The sequence below is a fragment of the Mustela erminea genome, chromosome 12 (genome assembly GCF_009829155.1).
Source record: "Mustela erminea isolate mMusErm1 chromosome 12, mMusErm1.Pri, whole genome shotgun sequence".
NCBI classification, from domain to species: Eukaryota; Metazoa; Chordata; class Mammalia; order Carnivora; family Mustelidae; genus Mustela; species Mustela erminea.
Window position 1 is genome coordinate 53,692,403 of NC_045625.1, and position 17,931 is coordinate 53,710,333.

A 17,931-nucleotide genomic window follows, 5' to 3' on the forward strand; every position below is an offset into this window, starting at 1 on the left:
GAGAAGCAAGAGGAGGAGGAGGAAGGTGGGGGGCGGGGGGTGTGGAGAGGCTGGTGCAAAAGGAATGCGCGTTTGCAGGAGGAGGAGTAAAGCGATGATTGTGTAATTAAATAATAAAACAATCCTTAAGTCTGATTTGGAGAGAGCTCGAGCGGGGTCCAGAGGGTGGAACCGGTGAAATTTTCAACTTCCAAGTTTTGCAACGAAAGAAAGCGAGAGAGGGAGGGGAAAAAAGAGCCCAGAGCAGAAAAGAGCGGAGTTTGGAGCCGAGCGGGAGAGCGGGATTTATCGTTTGGGATTTTTCAGGAGCTCGTTCCGATCCCCCTGGGCTCTGGGCAGCGGCGGCAGCAGCAGCAGCCTCCTCCCTCGGCCGGGTCAGACGCGGGGCGAGGCGGGCGGGCGGGCGGCCGGGCGTGGAAGAGCCGGCGCGGGCGGCGGCGGCTGCAGCCGGGGACCGCGCCGCGAGCCTCTTCCGCCCGGGAGACCTGCGCCCGAGCCCCCTCCCTCACCCCGGCCTCTCCCTTCTCCCCCACCCACCCCGCCCCCACCCGGCCCTCTCCCGCGCGCGCCCCGCCACCCGCGCGCACTCGCTCACGCTCCCCCTCGCGCACACACATGGTCGGCTCGCGGCAAAGTTTCGCCTGCGATCGCCACTCCGGAATCCTGCCGCAGTGCTCGGGGCTGTAACCTTGAACTTTCCCAGCGCGGTGACACATTCTCCTCGCTCTCCCTCCCGCGCTCTCTCCTGCGTCCCCCTCCCCGCCTTTTTTAAAAAAGCATTTCACCACCAACCACCACCCCAATCCAACCCACCCCGAAGCTTCGCGCACCCCCTAGCCCCCAACAACAACAACAACTGCAAAACAGAAAATAAATCCCCAAACCCAGGCGAAAAGCAGCCAACACCGGCGGCGGCGGCGGCGGCGGCCTCGGCGAGCAGGGCCAGCGCGCTCGGACTGCAAGAGGGTTAAAAGTGTAGATTGGATTTCACCCCGGGAAATCTAGCACGCCGAGTGAACTTGAATCTTTGGCTATTTAAGGAGGACTGGGTTTGTTGTGAAGTTGCGGTGATCCAGCGCAGAGCCCCGTCCTGATTGATCGCATCGCGGGGCTCAGATGACTGTAAAATGAATAGATGAAATTCTTGCTTCTTGAAGATTTTCTTGGGCATCTCCGGGAAAGTGCGTTTTAAGGCGAAGTCATGATGTATTCTCCCATCTGTCTCACTCAGGTACATGTCTCGGTCGCTCTCTCGAGCTTTCTCTCTAGTCCGAAATGCCTTTGTTTTGTTTTGTTGCTCGCGTCTGCGGACAATTAACGGCTTTAGTTAACCTCCGCACACCGCTGTCCTTCGCAGAAGTGGCCCGGAGTTGCGGCGGGATTTGCGGGGCGGCGTGGGAGCCGGCGCGCGGCCGCTCGCCCGAGGCCACCCCGCGCGCCCGGCCCCGCGCCCTGGGCATGTGGAGCGGGCGCCCGCACGCTGCCAGGGCTGCTGGGCCGGGCGAGGCCGCCGGGGGTGGGCAGGGCCCCGGGCCGGGAGCGCTAGCCTCTGCGCGGCCCCCCGAGTGCCCGCTGCTGTGCGGCGCCCCTGCCCAGGGTGCCCGTCGCCCCTGTCGGTCGCTGGAGCGCTGAGACCTACTCCGGCTTTAGAGGAGCTTTTACGGGGGGACTGAGCCCTAATAAACAACCAGTGAACTTGGGCGAGGGGACTCTAGCACGAGTCCTTGTGGGCGCCTCTGGACTCCGCTGCAAGCAGTGGGCGGGCGACGAAGCGAGTCGGAGGTTGTGGTCCGGAGACCCATTCCTTTGCTTAATTTGGGGATCTGAAACTCTGGTCCATCGTGATCCGCACTTTGAGGTTTCCAGTGACCACACCACAAAGGCAGTCTTTATGTTGACACGAGTTAGTTGGTCGTGGTGAAAGTTAAAGACTTTAGAACATGTTCATTTTGTGGAGACCTGTTCATTTGACAATATTTGGGCGTAGCTCGGAAGGCAGAAAGTAATGCTGGAAAAGTAAGGTCATTTTTGAAAAATTCACTTTGAAAATTGTCCTAAGACTTTAGGAACAACGTTATGAAATAAAACACTGGCTTGGTGCATTTTTAAGAGCACAATTTATATAATTTTAAACCAGACGGTCGAATGCAAAACTGGTGAGACCGAACGGACTTACCTGGGGGCAGTTTTCATCGCTGCCCAGCTAACTAACCAACTGGCGAACTAATTAAATATCTTAGCCCAGAGTGGTTATTTGAAGCATTATTTTAAACCTCGAAAAGTGTGGGACTGTTGACTTCAGCTTTGAGGAGGAAGTGTCACCATTGATAATTGATAACCATTTTCTTGGACGTTGGCGTAGAAAACTATACAGTTAAAGAAGTGTCGCCAGGTCTTAGGTGTGTTACAATTTTTAAAAAATCCAATATCACGATGATGCATTTTTATAATGGACAAATGATTCAGATTTCAATTGTATGACAATTAGAAGCCATTGTGATTGGAAAGGACCGAGGCATTCATAAATTGTGAATGAAGATGAAAACAATGATAAGGCTTATTCAGTGATTGGATACAGTCCTGTAGCTTTTTGGCTGACACATTTTTTATTGTTTATATTTTGTTTGGCATCTGTGTATGATTAACTTAGATATGGCTATTTTCAGCAAGTAATGTGCACTTTAATTTAACAAAACTGGAAAAATGAGTTGCTGAGTTATTTGTATTTTAAAAGCTATGTATAATGGCCAATAAATATGATGATGAAATTGTTTCAGGTATAAGGGATTGCCTTTAGTTGTAAAAGTTACCTTTCATATTACCTATCAGCAGGATTTTTTTTTTTTTCCTTTCTGGTAAGCCATGTTCATTTGGTAATATTTTTACATTATTGAAGCACAGTTCAAATAAAACAAATTGAGGCAAGATTTTTCGCTTACAAAGTAACTGCATGACTTATTCTCACCTGTAAAGGATTGCTTTTCTATATTAATTTGTATTTCTAGCATCAGCTGCTCAGAAACCTTGCTAGCGATTACACTGCATTTTTTATTTCCTCTAAATATGCATTGTAAAGTCACTAGCTTTATCTTAATTTCAATAAGTTGGAGATAACATTGTAGCATCGTGACATATGGAATATTAGGAGCATATATAGCACAATCATTCAGCTATCACATTAGTATTCAAGAACACATACTTACCAACACTAATTCATGATGACTAACATTCTCTCTTGTTTTAATAATGTAAATTTAGGTTGACGTATTAAAACTGTTTTGGGGATTTCAGGCCTATATTCCAGAAGGAACTGTAGCTTTCCAATTCTCTTTTAATATCTCTGTGACTTTATAGGTAATGTAAGGTGTTGCAAAAGTAAGAGCACATGAACAGTGTTACTTTTATATCAGACCAGTAGTTTAGCTTTGTATTATAAAAGTCTATTAGCTATGGCAAAATGTTTTTTAGGCTATGTAAATACAGAATAGAGAAACATTCTTATTGGCAGAAAACTTTACAAAGTGTCTCAGTTGTTGCAATAACGTATCTAGGTTTTAGAAAGAATTTTAATTTCAAAAGGAACTACAGTTTAAGTTGTTAATATTTAGCAAAATGTTATGTAAAAGCATCAGGATTCCCCTATAAATCAGTACATATACCTCAGTACAAATCAGGTATAAAAGGAAAAATCAGAACCATCATATATGATTTAATATTTTGCTTTTTCTAAAAATAATGTAAACCCTTAATAAAACTTTTACTTGGCATGATTGCATTGAATTATTAAAATTTCAGGTTCTTCATGGAACATATTTTAAATGGTTTATTATTGTAGCAGTGTCCCAAGAATATCTAGTATTTACTCTTACACCTCTATATTGGTCTAATTTTCTGTTTTCCTTTCATGGAAACCATTGTTTCTATAAAGAAAAATAAATATTTCTGGTGAAATTAAGATTGTTTACTTTTATATTTGATATTTGTAACTTGGCTATTTTATCAATTTATTTCAACTAAAGGAAGTTTCAAAAGAGAAATGTCAATGAATTTCAATAAAAATTCTAAAAGAGTGAGGTGGCATATTGCCTTAGTATAGAGCCATTAGATCTTAGGTTACTTATATGCTTAGCTTTAAAAAAAAAACAAAAAACAAAAAAAACCTTTCATAATGGTTTAAAGTGTTATTGTGATAACCTATTAATTAGGACATTTGAATACCTTAATCACTTCTTTTTTGGATGAAGACAGTTACTATGCTTCATATTCATGTCACTCAAAATTACTAAAAATATATTGCAACTTAGTGCTAGAAAACAGTTACACTTGAGAGGTGACATTTTAGGCTTGTTTAGTACAGAAGTATATGTGACTTATAACAAACCTGTACTTATCATCATTTTTTTGGAGGTTATGTCTCCTTGTCAAGTGTTTCGCTTGAAAGGAATCCACAGAATATTAAAGCCCTGAAACTATTTATAAGGCAACTTTGTGGACTGAGAAAGTTTGCTATTTCTATTTGTCAATAAGGAAAAAAAGTATGTTTTAATAAAACATTATTTAGCAACATTGGCAACAAACTCAAGGCAACCTTCAAAAAAAAAAACCCACGTTGTTTTGTGTGCATTTGCTAAGAAATTCCAAATTCAGTTCTCAAATTTGCATTTTGATTGTTTAAAATAACTTACTAAAATTTTGGGATTACATGACAGATGATTTGCAACTCAAACAAATTTAATCAAAAGTATGTTTGATGTCTTAATAAGAAAATGAAATGTCACTGAACATAGTACTTAAGGATGTAAGAGTTACCGCACCACTTAATATCTGTTGCAGTAATACAGCATTTTAAAAAGCATGGCAACGGTAAAACTACCCCCTCCCATCCCCATGTATTCTTTACATTCTCAACCCCTTAGCTGATGAGTATGTATGTATGTTTTTTAATCGTATCAATAAATGGTAGTAAAAGTCAGATTATAGGAAGTGAGTTCCCAAAGCATGTTTAGGTCCACACTTCCTTCAACAGGGCTTCCTTTGCATTATTTCTAAGGGGGATAAACAAAGTTTTTGTAGTTACAGTGAAAGCTGAAAGCATGGCATCAGAAAGTATATGGAGATAGGGAGGTCTTATCATGGGGCTGTGGTTGCTGTGAGCAGGGCTGCCTTCCCACACAAAGAACAGATTGTGGTTTAACTCTTTCCATGGCCTAGTTTAATGTGCTCACATAGTAACCGAATTGTTCAAATCTCTGCTGGAAACTACTGATCGGTTTAATGATTTCCTCTATGGCATTTGGTTATGCCTCATGCTGTGATGTAATCATCTGCATTCTGTATTGTTATGAAATTTTGATTTATACTCATTCTGCCGGAGGAACGTTTTTACAGCAATATGTTAAAACACTTGATAACTGCATTATTGATTGGATGGGACGTGCACCTTTTCCGGGTGTGATATACATACCGTGAACATGCTGCAGTCTTTAGCACCGAAAACTCGAATTTCATCTTAAAAATGGATTCAAACCCATTGGGGATTTTCTTTGGCCCCCTTCTTTGTTCCAGTGTCATTAGTTGCACTTTCTTCATCTTTACCCTCATGGCATTCATCAGACTGCTGGTTAGATAGAATTTATTTCTCGTAATTCAGGGTGACCAGCCCTAGTGTGTCAATTCCAAGTTGGGATCCGATAAGTTAGTGAAAGTTATTTTCCTGGTTGGGGTGATAGTACAGTCAGGGCGTTCAGAAAAGTGGCTGCAGTGGGAAGTTCTTATTTGCTTCGGATCTTGGTTTATTGCTCCTGTACAGTATGCCTGCCCAGGATGTTAGCTCTTTCTCTGAGCAGTAATAGGGCCTCAGCTTATGAGACAGGATTTACCTATGGCAGGAAGTAATGAAACACGAACTGCTTTGGGAAGTAACTTGGAATATCCGTAGGTGAAGATAATCTGCCGTTCCACACTGCCCCCCGCCCTTAAAAAAAGGCTTAGATGGAACAGGCTGGGAAAATGCAGGAGCCTAAGGTAAACCACTTCATTCAAAAGATGGGATACTGTAGAGTTGATGCACGTGCAGACTCACAAGCCGTGCATACGTGCACCCACACTCTGGCCGAAGAATTCACACACGTAGCAAATGAATTGTATTGATTCCACAAAAGCAGTAAGTGACCAGCGGTGCACTCCTGGTGTCCCCCTGCCACCGCACGCAGAGACACAAAGCATATAAAGTTGGTGCCAAGTTGCCATTTCTCATTGTTCACCTCAGATTGATTTTTAAGGGGTTTAGAATAATTGTCGTACTCATGTGATCGGTTAACAAATTAACGGACTCCGTGGGGCTTCAGATTCTCTAGGAAAGCTGCCTGAAGAACCTTCACATAATTTTTGTTTTCAACTTTGGAAACTTCTATTGAAAAATGAAAAGAGTGTGTCGGTGTGTCTGTGAGAGAATAGGAGAGTGTGAGTGTGTGTGTGTGTGTGTGTATGTGTGTGTGCGCGTGTGCTTTGGAGGCTGGTGTTGGTGAGGGGGGAAGAGAATGCACGGCTCAAAGTATGGAAACCTTCTGTTCAGGACACTGATACGGCAAGCTGTGTCCTTTGCCCACTTTCCCTCACTGTATACCGGTTTCTCTAGTTACCACTCTTGGAATGGTGCTGTTTCAGTGTTGGAATGTTGGACGTTTGATAAGAAAATGGATCAAGTTTAATGGCGCATGCTCTTTGTGCCACCAGCAGCCTCTTGCTGAGAGCATGCTCCAAAAGCGGGAACTGTGTGGCATTACACTGAGCATCTATATGCTTTGTGTTTCTGTGCCACAGAGAAGAGAAATGAACTGTGGCATCGCTCCTGCCTTCTGAACAGCTCTGCTCCGATTAAAAAAAAAAAAAACCAATCTCACTGTGTTCTTTGTAAAATGGTACTGCTTCGTGTTAGTTGGTCAATCATATATTTAAATATTAAATTGGGTGCCAGGCACCTTGGTTACTTACGTTTTAGAGAATGTAGGATGCATGGTGGGAATGAGGGGGATGGGGCCAGAGTGGAAATACAAATATAAATCTTATTTTCTTTTTAGGAGGCACGATCAACCTGTAAATTTTGGTGGAAAAGGGACTGCTTAGCGGACTTTGTTTTCTTCTTTTCCTGCTGTTTTGATGATTTTAAATAAGAAAGAAATGTGATTTTTATGCATAACTTTTTGGAGTGAATTGGGAATGGATTATAGTTTTATTTATTTATTTATTTATTTTTGAGCCTTTAAAATTAAGCTGACTGTGTCTGTCTCCCCCCCCCCCCCCCCCCCCCGCCCCAACCTTCATCTTCAACAGGATGAATTTCACCCATTCATCGAGGCACTCCTTCCACATGTCCGTGCAATCGCCTACACTTGGTTCAACCTGCAGGCTCGGAAACGCAAGTACTTTAAAAAGCACGAGAAGCGAATGTCAAAGGACGAAGAAAGAGCAGTCAAAGATGAGCTTCTCAGCGAAAAGCCTGAAATCAAACAGAAGTGGGCATCCAGGCTCCTGGCCAAGCTGCGCAAAGACATCCGCCAGGAGTACCGAGAGGACTTTGTGCTCACCGTGACTGGCAAGAAGCACCCGTGCTGTGTCTTATCCAATCCCGACCAGAAGGGTAAGATTAGGAGAATCGACTGCCTGCGACAGGCAGACAAAGTCTGGCGTCTGGATCTAGTCATGGTGATCCTGTTCAAAGGCATCCCCTTGGAAAGTACCGATGGAGAGCGGCTCATGAAATCCCCTCATTGCACAAACCCAGCACTTTGTGTCCAGCCACATCATATCACAGTATCAGTTAAGGAGCTTGATTTGTTTTTGGCATACTACGTGCAGGAGCAAGGTAGGAGCAGATCGTTCTTTCTTCTAGTAGGGCAAACACTGCCCGCAAACCCCGTATACGAAATAGCTGGCTTGGGTTAGATGGTCCTCGAGGCCCCTAGGTCTCCTTCACCCATGCTGGGTGGAGTGGCCTGCCCTCTTCCACTGCCACGTCCACTGCCATGGGCCAGCCATGGACACAGGCGTGGAGCTTTTGTACCTGGATAGGTGTGGGTATTTTGCAAAAGACCACAAAGAGATGCGTTTTCAGATGTCTTTGAAATAATATACCTTTTCAAAGGCACAGACTAGTCTGAAAACTGGAGTTTATTACAATTCACTTTTTGTCCTCGGCTGCATTCCTTGCGTCTAGTCATCGTTTCTCCACTTGAAAATGTAACTTTATTTATGAAGAGTCAAACCGCTGTTTAATAATCTTTGTATTGGCCTCGTAACTAGCAAGGTAGATGAACTTTGTTCACGAATCTAGTCCTGTTGCAACGAAAATAGAATTTACGTTTTCCTGTTACAAAATGCTTAAGATAGCCAATATCAGAAAGTGTATCTTACATGAACCTGAATTTATTTAATTTAAATATTTCTATCGACACCTCCTATTGATTGTGTAATATTCGCCATAGATTAAATGGATGATAGTTCTTATTTAAATAATTTATGGTATAATATTTTCCCAACATGACTTGGGAATACTTAATATCATTAATTTACTTGAATGTGAATTCACAAAACTTACTGAGGAGAGAACTTGCAGCTCTTCTTACAGAACAAAAACAGAAAGTGGACTGGTTACACTGGTTTAAAATAAATCTCAAAAAGAATGCAGAAACCACATACCGTACCTATTAAAAAAAAGACTTGATAAAGACAGTGGTATAAATGTTGCCTGGGTGAGTCAAAAATAGGGGATATTTTTGCTAAGCATTTTTTGAGTTCATGAAATATGGTTTTTTTTATTATTATTTTGTACTTTCCTTTAAATAACTGACAGTTTCTTTTCTTCAAATAAATGTGTCAGGATATGGATTTCCACGTATTAGCAATAGTCTGTAGTAAAACATCATTTTAAGAAAGCAGCATACCAAAAGTGGACTGAAGTTTCATCTGCCACAGATGGTGGGTCATTTCCTAACTTGGCCTGGTCATAGGGAAATGGCCTGCAGATAGCGAGGTGGCAGACGGGTTATATGTTGTTCGTTATATAAATCTGGGATTCAGCAAATTGGTGTGAACCTTATCATTATCCAGAAAAAAAAAAATCAAAATTACTCTTTTGGCTCAGAAATCTAGGTACTTGTTACATGTTTTTTTGTTTTTATATTTCCTTGATATAGTTTTAGAGATATGCTTAAATGTCATTTAAAAAAAAATTCCTAGTTTGATTTTAAATAAGATGCTCAAAATCATATATTTGAAACTACCGTTTTTTTTTTTTTTTTTAACATTGCTTTTGCCATCACCGTGGATTTAAGAATTAAGGTCCAAATAATGATGGTTTAGGGAAAAATATATTTTCGCCCTGTGCGTCCTAAAATAAAAGCTCATTAACACATGACACTTAATTTGATTGACAGCTGTCTAGGAGGTGACATCCTAAGGTGGGCTGTAGATCTGTGTTGGGTTGACTGTGGATGTGTTGTAAGTGTGTTGTGAAAGTCGAGGCTGGAAGTAAAGTTTTAAAAAGTGGGTCATGCAACTTTTTAGTACAGGGAGGGAAGATTTGTAACCACTTCCCTGCTGCTCACATTTTAACTCGCTCGAAGGCTAGTCCTTGAGGTGCACATGCATGTGTATTCATTCCCCATTCCCGGGGCAGGCAGCCAACTCTCTTGGTTGATGAACTGACAATAAAGAACATATCCTTTGGATTCGTGGAGATAGATTGAAGAAAGAAAAATGCGTAAATACCTTCTGCATTGCACCATTGGTCATGATAATCATGAAGTTTTAAGCAACTCTTGGAGACCATGTTTTCAGACAGAACATTGATTTTGTTGTTGTTTTGAGTCTCTGTCATAAAGAGCTTTCATTATCTGACCCTGTATGTCTCATTTGTATCCCTCCTACCTGCCAGCGCGGCGTCTCTTCTTAACATCTGTTGGCTCTTTCTTTGAAAAAGTCATATCAGGAAGCTTTTGCGTTTTCCTTTTTTCACATTTCATATCTTTTTTTTTTTTTTTTTGGTCAAATGTAGGTTAATTATGTTGTTTTGCAGTGCAATTGATTGAAGAAGGCATTTACAAAGATAAGTCTGTAGTCAATCAAAGTGCTGCCTATCTCTCATTATGACTCTTTATTTCTCCTCTAAGTACATGAAAACCCACTTAAGTCAGTTTTATAAATCAGGCAAAGAAGTATGAAGAGTAACATGAAGGAAAAATAAGAAAAGAAAGCTGTAATGTTTACAACAGAATGAGCAGCAAAACTACCTTTCCCCCCCTTTCTCTGTCTCTCCACTTCTAAACGACTGGGAGGAAAACATGAGAAAGAACAGAGAGAATGCCAAAGATGGTTGCCACTGGCACCAGGATTGGCATCAGACCCTCTTTGTTTAGCTCAGGATGCCTGTGATTTGTTAGTTGGCATCCGCATTGCAGAGTGGAGTGATGTTACAATATATTGACAATTTCCAGATCTAGAAATGTCAATAGTCCTCTTGGTTATTTATACAAGATCACAAACTGCATCTCTTCTGGAGGATGAAATAAAGACCAACATATAATAAAGTTCCATTGTTGGCCAACTTCCTATGCTTTTCTTTTTCCCTCTTTCTCTTTTGGTTCAACCCACACTTCTTTTTTTTTTTTTCTTCATGCCCAGCAGCCTCATCTTTTTTGAAATGTGGAAAGAGTTACTAGAGCTTTGACACAAGCTCTAGTACTACATCTGCATCTGATATGGTTTTGGGAAAAATTTATGCATTTCAAAATCACTTTTGATATAGAGTTCATTAGACCTTTGCATCCCATGGCCACGAGGCAGTATTTTCTTTAAAGCTAAATCTCTTTGTTATTCAGCTTCTCCTATGCATATAGCCCGACTGACCGCAATTTTTAGTCCATTTTTCTATTTTTCCACATTAGTAAAGGGTCATGTTCAATACAGTCATTTATAAAATTATATAAGCCCCCCGCTTTACCTCCCATATACGCATCATGGGGGAGTAACTGCATTTAAATCCATAAAATCATTTGACGTTATTGATTCAGAGGGCTGCACTTCGGCTGTTCCGTTGCTACAAGAACCGCCATTTTGTTTGTGAAGTGCCAGGCGAGGGGGAAAAAAAAGGCAGACACTGTGCTTGATGCCAATAATGGTTGCCAGTGGCACCGAGGTTGGCATCAGACCCTCTTTGTCTAGTTGCTGAATGCCTTTGATTCGTTGGTTGGCATCCGCATTGCAGTGGGCACACTGGAAAGTTTTTGACAATCCCTGAATGAAAGCTGCTTGCTTGTTTGCTGCAGCAAATCTTAGCTAATATAAAACCCTTCCTTTTTATTTTTTAGGTTTTTTTTTCTTTCTTTCTTTTAAGTCTGTGTGATAGATCAGAGGGAAAAAATAGCTCTAAAGTGGCCTCCATTTCCCCAAAGATGTTAAAGATGTCCAATGATTCTTGGGCAGGTGGTACCTAGTCCCCATATTGTCTTTGTTATTGCATTCATGAAAGCAAAGCAAAACAAAACAAAACAAAAAGCAGGCAAGGCTTGCACAGGACACCTTCCTGGGATGTAAGTGTGCTGTAGGGTGTGGGGTGTGTACTGAGGATGTGGGGAAGACTTGCTGAATGTAGTGATATTTAATGCATTCGTTATGACTGACTCTCGCTTTCAGTCCTGTCACTGCTTATTTCTCATGCAATTTGTAGTTCCCTCAGTTTCCACCCTTCCAAATTTTACAGTGACATGTTGAGAGGATCTAACTTTTCTTCCTAGTGACTTATGTGTAACAGTGTAAATGTTAAAAAAAAAAAAAAAAAAAAAAAAAAGCAAAACTTCATGAGGAAACCTATGTGTTCAGGTCTGATACAAATCCTCCAATCCTGAATTTCTCAATTCTGTATCAGAACATTGCCAGATTCTCAGCACGGTCCTGCACACCAGGAAAACCAACCAAAAGGCTAAAATAATTTTGGTTGACGTTTCCTAGATAGTGAGCATTAATATTGCTTTCCGGTTAACCACCATTATCTCATTAATTAATAAGAAGGATTAGCAGTTCCACCCCAAAGGGCTGCAGAGAAGGAAGTCTGGCCTATGGGAGGCCTTGAGTCCAGGCTGTGTCCTGTCTGAAGGGGAAATGGGGAGGGGTGGGGTGGAATTGGGGGGGGGACTGGGCTTTCTCTGAGGCAGGGAAGGGTTTTGAAGAAGGAGGTCAAAACACACGAAGAAGTTTAAAGATCTCAAGAGATAGTAACTGTTGTCCTGAATTTAACAGATCAGAGTTTAAACTAAGTCAGCCTAACTGATTTTTGGACCGTACTTTGCACTCCTATTAAACATATTTCGGATATTGAAGAGAGTCCTCTCATGGCTCATGGCTGTCATCAAGGAGGAGTTTCCTTTAGCCTTGGGGAAACTTTAAAGCCACGATCCACTGCTGGGTGGCAACTTTTGTTGTTTTATTGTTAAGTGTGATGATAATTAAAGTACATTTTGCAGTTGTGAAAAATGTGACTTGTTTACAGGGGAGGTTGTAATCATTGTTACTGTTTTTGAAATAGAATCCTTCCCGGTTGTCACATATCATTAGCTAGGAAACAAATGCTAAGAATTATTTTCCTCCCTCAGTTACTGACTTTTAGAACCCTTTTGGGTAACCATTATTTCTTTATGAAAAGCTGACGCAGATAATTGTTTGCTAGTTGACAGCGTATTTTAACATTTTAATAAATTTCACTTCATTTTCAAGTATTTCCCATTATGGGGAAAACTAAGCTTTTGTAATTTGTTAAAATGAGGCCATTCTCCAGGATGGTCTGGTGTGCGTGGACCGCGAAGGGCTCAGAGAGCAGAGAATTCATGTGCACGTGGGATTTAGGGGGACACTGCAAAGTTTTCCCGTCTAGCATCCTGTCCTTGACTGAACTCCTGAACTCCAATGCACAGTTGCTTGCATTCTGGCTCACACACAATTCACCAGATAAAGAATGGCTCTTACTGACATGTCTTGCTCCTAGGCTTAATGAGACTTTTGTGGGAACATATATTGTAAGATAAGATACTTAGCCATTTTCTCACTGATAAGAAGAAAACACAGTCTAAGGGGCCAGAAACTCACCCTCTGTGTATGCCGTGATGTCCCTGCCATAAGATAACTCTGCCAGACAATTCAAGAGTTAAACTCGGAGGCCCCAGTTACCAGCTGGGGAAGCTTGGCATCTGTGTTCTGATATGGCAAACTAAGCTATTGCATTGCTGTTAATATGATTTCAGTTTTCAAAGGGAAAGGGGGGTTGGGGGGGAGAGGCTCATTTGTTACATCAATTATGATTTCGAATATTAAAAAAAAATACGGTGACCCACTTTCTGGAGGCAGCAAAGGTTGGAAAAATGTCCTACCGACAGCATGAGGCTTCCCTCCCACCTTAAGCCCTTCCTAACCCTCCCCCCCATACACAGCAGTACACATTTTATACTAAAAAATATTGTTCACCTAGATATGGGTTGGATTTGCAAATTTGGTGCACTCTGCCTCTTGCGTGGTAAAATGACTTTATATGTAAAAGAACAGAGATGCTGTTCGTTATTCAGGAATAATGGTAATTTGGGGGATCTGTGAATTGCAGTGACAGGAGATAGTGGTTGGTTTCCCAAGGGTTGACTTCCTGACAGATTCAGCATGGGCCTTGGAGCTAGGGAGGGCCACATATAGGGAGGCCCCCTGTAGCCATGGCCTAAGTTCTTTAAAGTCACTCTTTTCCAAAGTGGTCAGAGGGAGTGTTTCCATGCATAAAGGTAATGTAGAGTGGGTAGGATCTCTTATTTACTTAGTTGTTTTTGCCTAACTCTGGAACTTAGGAGTTGCCAAAAGGAAATTAAAGTTTTAGTTCTCCGTTAACTTTTTCCTTTCAAATTTGGCATTAGGGTTTGAAATAGTCCAGGATAACTAACTTAGGAAAGACTTTCTCCCCATAAACGTTCATTATGCTTGATTGACCTGAGAAATTAGGCCAGTGGGCTTAAAAAAAAAACAAAACAAGAAAAAAAACCCCCAAAAAACTCTATCAGGGCGCTCTTTTGCCCTTTACTTCTCTGCTGATCTGTTAGGATTTCAGCACCTGAAGAGGGAGGGACGGACCCAGTGCGAGGCTGAGTCAGAATTCTCTGGAATTCTTAAAAGTTGAGATAAGTAAGTTTTCATTTCTGGCATCCCAGTGGCTTGTATGATAACTGGCTTTTTAATCAAAGCGATAATTATCACTTTGTTGGGAGCTTGGAGTGACAGAGAGTGGAAATAGCATAGGCAAAACTTTCTGAGATAGATAGATTGTTAACTATCCGAACTTCTGGGGGCAAAATGAAAGGTGATCCCTTGTAGCGAAACTGGCTTCTTGGGTAGAAATTTCTCTTCAGCTTGGCAAAGAATAGCATTTTCTAGTTTGAAGTTGAAAGCAGAGCCTGCGACCCTCCAGGCGTTTTTATTATGGGCTAAGTCAGAGCAAGTGATCAGCCAATGTCATGTTCAAAGCAAAGTTTTCCAACTTTTTTCCCTCCGTCCTTTGGAGGAAGAATAAAAATCTAGAAGGATAGAAATAGAAATCTCAAGGACTAGCGGTTGTGCGATGGGAAGCCGGAGTGATTACAGCAGCCGGTCTCCTCGCCAAGCATAGCAAGAGGGGCGCTTCCTCCGAATCAGGCACGCTCTTCTGTGGCAGCGTGGTATGCTGTCTCATTTTAAGGAACATTCTTGGGTCCTTGAACTCTCATCATGTGATGTGGTTAATTTAACTGAATTCAGTTGTTAGGATTTGGCATAGAGAATAAATCATCAGACTGCAGAGAACTTGTGAAAACGAAGTGCGTGGAGTGAGAAGTGAGTCTGTGGGATTAGCTTGTATTAGACTGAACGGTACAGGGTGTGAGGCTAATGGGACTTGAATGGCTCGGCTTTTGGTTGTTATATTATTCAGAAAATTGGAAGAAATGGCTAGCAATTAACCAATGAGGTGGAAAGACCTTGAGGCTGAATTGAAGGCCACACGTTGGAAAAAAAAAACAACAAAAACCTCAAAATTTACATCAAGCAGTGTTCCAAGATAGGAATGCAAACTTGTCTTGTGCATAAATATATTGTTTATAATAAAACACTTAGAAACACATATTCTCTCTTTTATGATGATAGTTTAAACAGGACAGCATTGATGAATCACAGACAAATTAAAGAACTCTGAATAAGGACTATATAATTGAAAATATGGGGTGATGGATGAAGTAATTTTACTAGCTGAGAGTTGCCCGGAGGTTGTATATTTTCAGAATCCCATTTTAAGGCAGTTCGGAGCATGTAGTAAGTTATGGATGCAGCACAAATCATTTGAAAATGGGATTTGTTTAAACAAGTGCAAAAAGGAAAGGAAGAATTGCCCTTGAAAAAAATTCCTTATTCTAAGTACGTGCAGTTTCAAATTTTCGGTTCGCTTTAGCTCTGTTTCTCAAAATAGAAAATTTAATGAACAGCATTCAGCTGAGTTTCAAAATGCACAAATCTCCCACAAAACGACACAAAAAGCATTTAACCAGTGTCGGTTAATATTCGGTGACACTCGTATATATTCCAATACTGAGTGAAGCTTAAGATTTCTTTAAAAACTTGATTTTTCAAAAGTCACATTGGAAAAAAGAAAACATACATAGAAACATGTATCGCTGTTCACAGGGAACGGCAGAGCTTAGAACAAAAATCTAATCATGAGTGCAGATGTTAAGAAAGTTATTGGAAATGGGGTGTATTCTCTAATTCCAGTGAGTAGGGGATTACATTTATGCCTATGTTAATACCATGAGTATGTCAACATGAAGTCTATACCCCTCTATTAGTGAAATCTAAAGTGTGAAAAATGTTCCTGCTTAGGACAACTTGTATTTTATTATTCTGACATCTGCAGTTTCTGGATGGATTACCTTAAATTTGCTATGCTATGTTAAAAGCCTTGTTTTATGAGGTCGGTCTCAGCTCCTGGCCTTGGTGTCAGGAACCCTGCTACGTGATGCAACTTGCCTTGTTAGGTTTAATTGACCAAAGCTGATGTGTTAAAACAATTCATTTGTGCTGTAACTTATGCCCTGGCTAACTTGCTACCTGAATCCTTTGACCTTGACTTGTCTGGGTCACGAAATGGCTGCAAGCTGTTTGACCTTTCTATTGTGCAGTAATGTCACTGTTTCCTCTTATTCTTTTATGGTAATAGCTGACAAAAAGCCCCAGCCCTGGCTTTACACCCCAGTGGATTCAAGGCGTCCCTCTGCTGTAGCCATGTCTTCTGTTTGACATGGTCTGGCTGTAGAAAGTGACTTTCTTTTGTTTGCTGACAGTGATGGGGACAAATTTGCAGCCCTCCTTGCTACAAGAGGTGGGGGATAGTCTTCTGGCCTTTGGAGGGATTTGAATGCCTTCTGCTTAGATTCCCAGTTTCCGTGTTTTATGATGATGCGTATCACAATTTCCTTTCCCCCACTCTTCTGAGGTCGACTTTGCAGCTTTTTATATTTATGATTTCCTTAATAATTGCTTTTCAACATTTTTAGCTGTTACAATAAAAATATTTTATTGTCATTACATAGGGTAAAAGTGATAAATTTAGTTATGCCTTTGGTTACCAATATGTAAGTCCTAAAACAACTGACGTTTAAACTTCACCCTATAAATCTTTGCCCAGTATTGGAAAAAGTCTTATACTAACCATGTAGGACAAGACAAAATTTTTCAAAAAATCAGAGTCATGTCATAACTTGATGTATGTGACCTTAAAACTCGGTTTATAGTTTTAGGCGAAGCCTATTCTTTGTGACTTAAATAGCCAAGTCCCAATACATAGTAGCAAACCATTGGTAGATCTGAAGTTTTTATTTCTGTGGGGACTTTTGCCAGCATGTAAAATTTAAATATTTATTTTGACGAATATAAAAATTGTTTTTCTATTCTTTATGAAGACTCATGTGCAAAAATGGAGTTTTACCTCTGTTCTCTTCTGAAGCAGTGAAATAATTTTATTTTTAAAATATTGGAAATGCCTTCTAAAATGTTAAAACACAGATATTTTTATCCTACCAAATTTTTCTTTGCCAAATATGACATTGTAGTTCATGATTTTTCCTATATTTGCCAGATTAAATATTTAAAATCCAAGCTGTTACATTTTATTTTTAAATTATTAGAGGAAAAAAGGAAGTTTAAGTTAGACTGTGCATTTCCTGACTTGTATGCCGCATACTGTTTATACATGTGTGTGGATACACTGACAGATGAGAGACAATGTGGCACAGGCACTAGAACCTTGGGAAAAAAAGCCCTAGATTTTTCTATTTCCATTTAAAAAAAATATCTGAAATGGCAGGTGAGAAGATTTTACTTTTTCTTTTCTTCCTTTTTTTTGGGGGTGATGGCTGTTGTTTCAAACTATTTTTCCCCCCAGGAATGTTCCGAAGATGAGGGAATTTAAATGCTTCTCAGCATTAATTGTGTTGATATTCCAGCTTCCCAGGGGTTTGAGGAAGAAAGGTGAATGAAATACACTGAATCTGATTTTACTTGGTAGCTTCAGTTCCTCTCTGTTCTGTAAAAACCAGTCTAGACTCAAAGACATACATCTCTCTTGACTTTCTGTTCCCTCGTTGGCTTTCTCAGTGGTAGAGCCAATGCAAAGTTAATGGGTTTGGATGTGGTTAGGAGGCTCATGGGTCAGAGGCAGTGGGACCATGGTTGGAAGACAGTGAGCAGCCCCTGAGGGTTTCAAACATGTCTACGACTTCTTGAAGTCAGCCTCCACTGGAAGTTCAGTGGAAGCTCTAGTGGAAGTTCCTCCACTGAAAAGCTTTACAACGAAACTCAGCTGTTGAGTTGAAGAGGTTAAGT

The 17,931-nt window shown here is 40.9% G+C and overlaps 1 protein-coding gene across 8 annotated transcripts in view; it reads left to right on the forward strand.

Annotated features, from left to right (window-relative positions):
• Positions 1–568: 568 nt before the first annotated feature.
• Positions 569–17,931, forward strand: part of NFIB (nuclear factor I B) — a 226,237-nt gene continuing 208,874 nt past the window's right edge. For 2 of the 8 annotated variants that reach the window (XM_032307180.1, XM_032307182.1), the window contains exons 1-2: positions 574–1,231; positions 7,333–7,864. In XM_032307180.1, coding sequence (XP_032163071.1) covers positions 1,202–1,231; positions 7,333–7,864 — 562 coding nt within the window. In that variant the 5' untranslated portion in view covers positions 574–1,201. Of the gene's footprint in view, positions 1,232–7,332; positions 7,865–17,931 lie in introns of all 8 variants that reach the window. The other 6 variants (XM_032307187.1, XM_032307186.1, XM_032307181.1 and 3 more) reach the window with 5 other exon arrangements.